Source organism: Endocarpon pusillum (assembly GCF_000464535.1).
Source record: "Endocarpon pusillum Z07020 unplaced genomic scaffold scaffold1300, whole genome shotgun sequence".
NCBI classification, from domain to species: Eukaryota; Fungi; Ascomycota; class Eurotiomycetes; order Verrucariales; family Verrucariaceae; genus Endocarpon; species Endocarpon pusillum.
The window spans coordinates 468,688-477,099 of record NW_006913659.1 but is presented as its reverse complement, the minus strand read 5'-3'; the positions used below and the strand labels follow the sequence as shown (position 1 = coordinate 477,099).

General features: G+C 49.4%; 4 protein-coding genes across 4 annotated transcripts in view; 2 read left to right on the top strand and 2 right to left on the bottom strand.

Annotated features, from left to right (window-relative positions):
* The window catches only part of EPUS_00803 (uncharacterized protein), a gene marked incomplete at both ends in the record, with an annotated part of 2,093 nt that extends 1,364 nt beyond the window's left edge, over positions 1-729 (bottom strand). Inside the window, 3 exons of the mRNA XM_007801583.1 lie at positions 1-19; positions 214-495; positions 685-729. The exon at positions 1-19 is cut by the window's left edge and continues 1,364 nt beyond it. Of these exons, the coding sequence (XP_007799774.1) occupies positions 1-19; positions 214-495; positions 685-729 (346 nt within the window). The remainder of the gene's footprint in view (positions 20-213; positions 496-684) is intronic.
* A 1,595-nt stretch (positions 730-2,324) lies between these two features.
* EPUS_00802 (uncharacterized protein) lies at positions 2,325-3,019 on the top strand (the record flags this gene model as incomplete). Its single annotated transcript, XM_007801582.1, has 3 exons — positions 2,325-2,569; positions 2,641-2,813; positions 2,871-3,019. The coding sequence occupies 3 exons, from the start codon at positions 2,325-2,327 to the stop codon at positions 3,017-3,019; spliced, it is 567 nt and encodes a 188-aa protein (XP_007799773.1).
* A 1,150-nt stretch (positions 3,020-4,169) lies between these two features.
* On the top strand, positions 4,170-6,180 carry EPUS_00801 (uncharacterized protein; the record flags this gene model as incomplete). The annotated part of the gene is made up of 4 exons (XM_007801581.1): positions 4,170-4,581; positions 4,632-5,038; positions 5,094-5,434; positions 5,523-6,180. The coding sequence occupies 4 exons, from the start codon at positions 4,170-4,172 to the stop codon at positions 6,178-6,180; spliced, it is 1,818 nt and encodes a 605-aa protein (XP_007799772.1).
* Positions 6,181-7,314: 1,134 nt separating this feature from the next.
* Positions 7,315-8,412, bottom strand: EPUS_00800 (uncharacterized protein; the record flags this gene model as incomplete). Its single annotated transcript, XM_007801580.1, has 1 exon — positions 7,315-8,412. One exon carries the CDS (start codon positions 8,410-8,412, stop codon positions 7,315-7,317), a length of 1,098 nt encoding a protein of 365 aa, XP_007799771.1.

Sequence of the window (8,412 nt, the reverse complement as noted above, 5' to 3'; positions counted from 1 at the left end):
CTGGTGTTGCTGAGGTCCTCTGTAGATTCTCATTTGTTAGCCCATGTCTCGATAAATAGTGCTATATACAGTCTCTAATCTCTGGATTCAACAGCAACTCCTCAACCATGCTTTGATTTGCGCATGTGTTGAAGAGTCTGGGGAATGAAGCAGGTCATAGCACAAATTACAAGGCGGACATTGACTTGAGAGTTGACTGGCATGGAAACTCACTGAACTGGCTGACTTTCTAGGTCTCGGTGGAGGAACACCCTTGAAGGCATCCCAGATTGACATCTTGTAAGGCACAACCTGTCCGTTGACATGTCTTGTCCATGTGAAAGACATCTTCCAGAAGTGAACGTAGAGATGGAGGCGTAGAGATGGAAGCGTAGAGTTGGAGGCGTAGAGTTGGAGCGTAGAGTTGGAGGCGTAGAGTTGGAGGCGTAGAGTTGGAGGCAGACGAGCAGAAGTTCTTGCGTGTACACAGAAAAAATCGAGGGTGTAGAGGAGTGTCTGCAGTGGCAAGTGTAGAACAAGATGAAGAAATAAGTTGAAGAAGTTGTGTCAAATTGATTCTGAACAAGCGCACATTTGAAGTTCAGGGCTCATGTACCATGACCCGTACTGACAGTTCTCTCGGCGTATTAGAATACGCATGGAATTCTTATTAAGCGTATGCAGTCCTTGTTGAACGCAACTCACCATACTATGTGAGCTAGAACACGACTTGGGTTCCGTCCGGTACATTGCGGTTAACAACAAGCCGCAGCGGATGGTGGATGATGGATGATGGATCACGCATGACGGTTCAGGGATCACGATGAAGCATATAAGCACTTACCTTCCAAAATCGAAACAGCTTTAAAGCCGCAAACATCGCAGTCATCATGAAGACTTGCAAGACGAGGTGTTGATATTTGTGGATATTATTGTGGGTGAAGAGAATTCCCCCTTTTACTGCCCCCTTACCAAGAATTTGATATGTGGTCCGTGCACCGCATTACAGTTTCTGAAGTTGGGAATCGAACAACTTCACCAAGATTGGCACAGAGCCAACTCCAACTGCCTTCCATCGCTCCAGGCTATTCTACTTTTTTTGCTTCATGTTACCGACTATTCTCACGGCGGTAGCGGCCGTTGTGATCTGGAGTAACTCTGTTCTAGGGCATACAATCCAGCTGAAGGCGCACTCGCGAGAATGTTTCCATGAACAGTTACATCGAGATGATCGGATGACAGTCACCTTTCAAGTTGGGGACAGAGAATTTGGAAATAGCGGCAATTTAGATATTGATTTCTTCGTATGCACTGCGCGGTGGCCGGCACAACTTCTTGCTAGAGCTAACAGTGCGTGGTCCATAGATACAAAATCCTTCCAACCAATACGAAACCCACCAAAAGTCCGTATCATCTGGAGACTATTCTTTTGAAGCAAAGCAAGATGGAAAATACACATATTGCTTCAGCAACGAACATTGGTCAGCAAACAGCAAGGAGGTGTCATTCAACGTGCATGGAATCGTCTATGTATCAGAGCAGGATGCCCCATCGGATCCTCTTGAGAAAGAAGGTGTGGAGAAAGAAAACTCAAGATGGGCTTCAAGGCTAACAGCCCGTGCCAGTGAAATCCCTTTCGGACCTATTATCTCAAGTCAAGGACGAGCAGGCATACATTGTGGTCAGGGAAAGGACGCACAGAAATACCGCAGAAAGTACCAACGCAAGAGTCAAATGGTGGAGCGTATTCCAGCTCGGCGTTCTGGTAGGAATGTGTATATTCCAAGTGTGGTGGTTGAAGAGGTTCTTCGAGGTGAGCCGTCTTTACGAAGCCGCTATGCTTGTGCGTGATTCCTGACTAACAGCTGGTGACCACAGGTCAAGCGAGTGGTTTGAAGTAATATATACCCTAGATGAGATCGAATCAAGACCACCCGGATACAGCAACATTGAACACCACGTAGTTTCTTTGATTTGTGCAACCATGTGTATTCTCTGCTCGCAATGACACAGAACTAGTTGAAGCGGCCCATATGCATCTCGGTTCTCGATCTGAGCTACTGATATTGGCTGGTCAGGTTCATCCAGTCTGGATAGATATCCTCCCTTCCACCGGGCGTTTTGGGCCCCAAGGCATACGGAACGCTGCTGGGAGGGGAAGGACCTCCGCACATGGGGGGGTACACCTTTCATCCATTGTTACACAGCATATCGCAAGCACACAGCCTGACTTTGTGAGCATACAGTCCTTTCGTTTTGTGATTGCGCGATTATTTCCCTTCCTTTGGATCGTGTTAGTTCATCTAAGCCCACTGTTGAGGAGAAAAAGAAACAAAGCCACCACAATGTCTGATTTTCCAACCCTCGAACCCGCCTTCACGATCCAAGTCGTAATTGATCCACCCATGGGAATCGGCAGCGCCTCGCGTGGCACCCCATTGACCGTCGTTCCAATGCTCGGCGGCACCATGAAGAGCGAGTCTGGCTTCTCTCCTGCTGTTGATGCCAAATTCAAAGGCGTGGGAAATGATTATATCCACAATGACCCTACTGGGAAACATATACGGTTGAATGCCCATGGAGTGCTGGAGTATGTCCTGCATCATGAACACGCAGTGTGGATCTTTGTTGGGTGAACGTGCTGACACCATCTCAATACAGAACCTCGGATAGAGCAGTGCGTCTCCACAACTCTGCCTCTTGCCGTTGGTTACTGATGTATCACTTTCAGTTGATTTACCTCAATTATACAGGCATCGTCGAAGTCACTCCAGCATTAGGAGCTATTCTTGGAGGAAGTTCAGAGGCAAATACAACACCATACGGGACTTCATGTTCGTCGCTATATGCATTGCAATGCTGACGCAACTTTGGACTTATTGTGTTTACAGTCACCCACCTAACGTTCGAAACGGGAAGTGAAAAATACAAGGAGCTTGAGACTAGTGTCTTTGTGGCTGCCGGACACTTCATCTTCGAGAAAGACAAGCCTGTTGTTGTCGAATACAAGGTCAGCCGAGTCAAGCATACTAGTAGCTAAAATGGAGTATATTTCGACATGGGAGATCGAGACCATAAGAGTGCCCAGCCAAGATATGGTATTTTCTCAATGTTCTCTATCTCTTTTCGCGGTGGATACTACAGCGCTCTGCTCTTTACCAGCCTCGTGAAGCGGTGAATGAATTCTGATGCGATCAGAGCTCCACCAATTCTTGCTTAGCCCTTTCCTCCAGCTCCCCAATCCAACGACTCTGCAAAGGAGGAAGGGTTCAATTGAAATATTCAGCACAGCCATTACAATGTGACTTGTGGAAGCCGTGGTAAAACGTAACATTCAAATATTTTGGTCTGTATCGAGCGGACAGATGTTCTCACTTCAAATCAGAGCAGGAATTGGCAAGCATGTGTCATGATTAATATTGGATTCCATATCTGCAGACCCCAGCACCATCCATACCGAGCATGAGGGGATACATGAGCCGGGTTTGCGGGTGCAAACATCTTTGAATTGGTCGGGTGCTGAGGTTCCATGATCGTACCATTGTTTGCCAGTCTCTACTACGTAGCATCTGCTGGTTAGGTGTTGTTGACTGTCATTGACGCAATAATGCAGGGAAACAACAAGCTCTAAGGGTGTTCTGCGGGAATGGAGATGTCGGCCCCCAACCCGTGGCCAATGAAGGGGTGTTAACTACACATGTCAGTTGGCCACATTACGAGGCCTGTCCGTTTTGGTAAGCGAAATGCATGCCCCAATGCACAATTATCCAGCAGCTCGACACACGCCAACTACTACGATCTGATCCTAAGGACAATCTAGGCGATATCTGCTACGTAAAGCACGAAAGCAAGGTAAAATACACGAGAGGTTCGAGCTTCCGGGCTCGGATCGATAGATTACCGAGGGAAGTGGCCCCTGCCGCAATGGCACAAACCTTACAGAGAACATAACTAATGTCTGGCAAATCCTTCTCGGATGCTTCTCTACCCGAATAATTGAAGACATTGAAAACGCAGGGAGTCGCCCCAGGGTGTAGCTATGTAGATTAGTTAGGTGGGAACATCAACATTACACTTAGTTGCTCCAACAACATTCACCCTCTCTGCTGCATTTCTGCGATTTCAAGCCCAGGCACTGCAATACTACGGAACAGTACTACTACTAAGTACTACTACCAGTAGTCCTCAAGATGAAGTTCCCTTGGCAAAAGAAACCCTTACAGCCTGAGAGAGCAACCAATCCCTCTACACCATCCTCTCCGGAGAAGTCAATAGAACCGCACCCACCGCAACAACCTCAAGATGGAGAGACACGCGTTATTCCTGTCCCCGAGGATAAGCAGTCCAATCCACGAACCTCTTTGGAGCGTTCTGAAGCCGCTGAAGAACCTGTCGCAGACACAGACCAGAGCAGAACTGCGGAGGGTAAAGAGGCTGAAACAGATCTTGTCTTTACAGCATCAAGAACCACGCAGCCTTCCAGCGTGGGTGAGGCTGGAGAGGATGACGAGTCAAAATATCCAAAAACGCTCCCCTTAGTACTTTTGACGTTTGGTCTGTGTATGTCTACATTTGTGGTGGCGTTGGATAATACCATCATTGGTGAGTCTTGCAATTCAAGTGTCAGTTCTTCTTCCACTGACCATAGGCAGCGACTGCTATTCCGAGGATCACGACAGTTTTCGACTCTCTAAATGACGTTGGTTGGTATGGTTCTTCCTACCTTTTGACCACTACCTCCCTTCAGCCTAGCTTCGGAAAGGTGTACACCTATTTCAACATCAAATGGACGTACATTGTTGCATTGATCATATTCGAGATCGGCTCCGTCATTTGCGCTGCTGCCGTCAATTCTACCATGTTGATTGTTGGACGGGCGGTGGCGGGCGTCGGTGCCGCTGCACTGTTTTCAGGAGCCATGACTATAATCGGCTTCTCGGTCCCTCTTCGGAAACGGGCAATTTACATTGCCATGCTGTCCAGCATGTTTGGCATATCTTCTGTAGTAGGACCAATCCTGGGCGGAGCCTTTACGGATCGCCTGTCCTGGCGGTGGTGTGTAAGTGCATGAAGAGAACTCAACCCCTTGACAGTGCGTCCTGACCGCGGAACAGTTCTGGATCAACCTGCCTCTTGGGGGCATCGCTATCGCAGTCGTCTTTTTCTTCTTCAAGAATCCGGAACGAAAGCACAACAAGCTTACCACCAAGGAAAAGATTGGTGAAATCGATCTGTTGGGAGCCTTTTTCTTGATCTGCGCCATTGTCTGCCTTCTTCTAGCCCTCCAGTGGGGTGGAAGCGTGTATCCGTGGAGCAACTCCAGGGTGTGGGGCACTCTTCTTGGAGGCGGCCTGATCACCATCGTCTTCTGCTACCTGCAATACAAACGGGGAGACCGAGCCACGATCCCTCCACGCATCTTGCTTAAGCAGAGAACTGTCCTTGCTTGTGCCTTGTTCTCTTGCTTCTTGGCTATGGGTCTATACGCACACATGCAAGTCCATCCTTGACATCGCGCAACTTGTTCATGCTGACCGAGGCAGATTCTACCTTCCGTTCTACTTCCAAGCGGTCAAAGGAACCACAGCCGAAGGATCCGGGATTCGTACTATCCCCTATCTGGTAAGTACTACGCTGGCGTCTATCGTGGTTGGTGGCAGCATCACAGCGATAGGGCCGTATGTTCCCTTCACCTGGGCTGGCTCCGTTATCTTTGTTATTGGCTCTGGCATGCTCTACACTTTGAAGGTCAATTCCAGCACTGGCATGTGGATAGGATATCAGATTCTGGCTGGTGCTGGTGCTGGCGCCTGTGTGCAGATCCCGTTCATCGCCACACAAGTCGTGTTGAACAAGAAAGACATGCCGTCAGGAAATGCTGTAGCAATTTTCTTCAACACGCTAGGCGGAGCAATCGCGATATCAATCGCACAGAACATCTTCTCGAATACTCTGATTAGCCAAATTCCAAGATTCACCAGGAACATTGACCCTGCCATGATCATAGGGGCTGGGGCAACCAATATTCGGGCTGTCACGCCACCTGAGGAGCTGCCGGGCGTGCTCGAGGCATACAATGTTGCTGTTACCAGGACTTTCATCCTGCCAATCGCTTGCGCAGGGGTCGCTTGCTTATGCTCCTTGTTGTTCGAATGGAGGAGCGTGAAAGGCAAGAAGTTGGAAATGGGTGCCGCGGCTTAAGAGCAACGTTAGCTGTTGGATCGGGTTCATGTCTGCTTTTTAATTCTATGTCTTAAGGAGATATTGAAGCACAGCGTTGGTGCTCACTGTGCTGGCTCCATAGAAACCATGGACAGTTTTCAATTTCGTGTGTTTTTATGATTTGTGATCCCAGTAAGTCGGTCACAATGGCTCTCTTTAGCACCAAGCCCACTCTTCTCATTGTGGTGATAACTGTATTTTTCTGTGTTTCTCTGCGCTCTTGACTCGGGTGACAGTTTAGGATTGAAAGAAGGACGGACGATGATGACCCAACCACAGATACGGCAGCGATCTGAGCATTGCGTTACCGACATGTTCTCTCTAATTAACATCTTTATCCACCGGCCTTTCCGGGTCGTTACGGAGAGAGCATCTCCTCGTCTACCGTACCGGCCGTGCTTAATTAGTTGGTTCTCCGAACAGCATCGCCCGGCCATCTATGTAAACGTGTGTTACTACTAGTTAGTATGCTCTACTCACCTGCACCATCATCCGGGACCAAGTCAGTCATTTGGCCCTCAACTTTCTGAGTCCTGCGGTCCTTGCAAGGTCAGACTGCTACACAAAAGTTGTGCAGCGAAGAACTCCTGAACGGCGAGGGGCTATCACATGGTTGTGCTAATTATTTGATTATGTATTAGTTTACAGTGCCGCAGTTCCTCTCCACCGCCAATATACTATCGCAAAGATACACAGTATATCCGGTCGTCTTAAGCACTAGCCACACAGTAGCGCAACGAAGACCAAAAATTATCCTACGTCGGATCTAGGGCTTAGTTACATGAGTGCAGTGCCAGAAGGCTGCAGAGACACGATCCACTTCGATGTCTTCATAGATCAAGTCTTGTTGCGGAAAGCCGCGCGGTCACATACAGAGAAAGAAACTCGTTGAGAAAAAATTGAAACATGTCGTTGCCCCCAAAAATATCATCATTCTATTCGCTTCAAAGAGCCAAGAAAATCAACGGGACTGAGCTCCAGAAGTCCAGCTTCAGGCTCCATCATGACTCGCAAACTCCTTCCAACTCCTGCAAACGCCGTCGAATTTCAAAAAAACACCCAAACCCCTTCAAGACTCCAACATACTGCGGAAAGGGACGCAAAATCAAGGAATCAAGGAAGTTCAGCAAGGGGCGTCCGCGACGTCTTAGCAAGAGACTCAGTGCGGGAGGAGGCGTTAAGGGGAGTCGAGGTCGAGTTCTTAGCGGCGGAGGGAACGGTGGCTCGGGCGCCTGCAGGGGCGGTGAGGTGGCGGAGGTTCTCGGGGATGGTGACTCGTAGCTTTGGACGCTCGTGGGTGGTGGAGAAGGAACGAGCCTGTGGCTGCGCGTATACAGCCTGGACTTCGGCTACAGATGGGAATGGTTTGTCCATGTCTAGCGTAATGGTGTCTTTGTCATCGGAAGCGATGGGAGCGGGAGGCTGAGATGATCCACCTTGAGCTTGCTTCGTCGGAGACTGGGTTGCACCACCTGAGCACGGAAGGCCGGTTGGTTTGTGAGCCTCGGCTGGGGCTTTGATCACGCCAGTTTCATGCCGGTGGCATTGGGAAGCCTGCGCCTCACTGACGCGGAAGTGTAGCCACTCTGCAACCGGCTCTGGGCATAAAATGTTGGCTGGGTGATTTCTACTTACCAATTTGAACCATATCGGAGCGTTGTCGCGGATCGCGAACACGGAGGTGGTGCCTTTTGCAATCTTGCCGCGGCCTGGGGCAAGGCTGGTGCAGACGAGGCTGATTGTGAGAAGACCAGGACGATCGGCAGTAGCTCTGGTGCGTTTCATCCTAATCTCAGGTTGGTACTCCCGGGCTACTCCAACAGTCGTCTGGCTCTGGACCAGCACACCCTGCGAGACGTTCTCAGGAGTGAGCTCAGGCAAAAACTGTGGCTCCGCCTCAGGCTGAGTAGCATTGGTGCGCTGGTGTTTTCCAGAGGTAGATTTGGCAGGGATAACCTTGCCATTGACAATCAGATCAGGCATAGACCGCAGATTAGTCGTAGGCTTAACCTTAGTGGCGGAGGTCATCTTGTGCTTGAAATGGACGGCATCGTCCCAAGTCAGATGAGGAACCTCAACAACCTTACCGCATGGCATCGAGTGTTGACTGGATCGAGTCTGCTTCTCAGCGTTGTTCGTTTTCGGCTCAGTCTTCTCGCCCTGCGGCTGCTCCTGGGCCTGCTGTTGAGTAGGTGAGGCAATGTTCGTCAT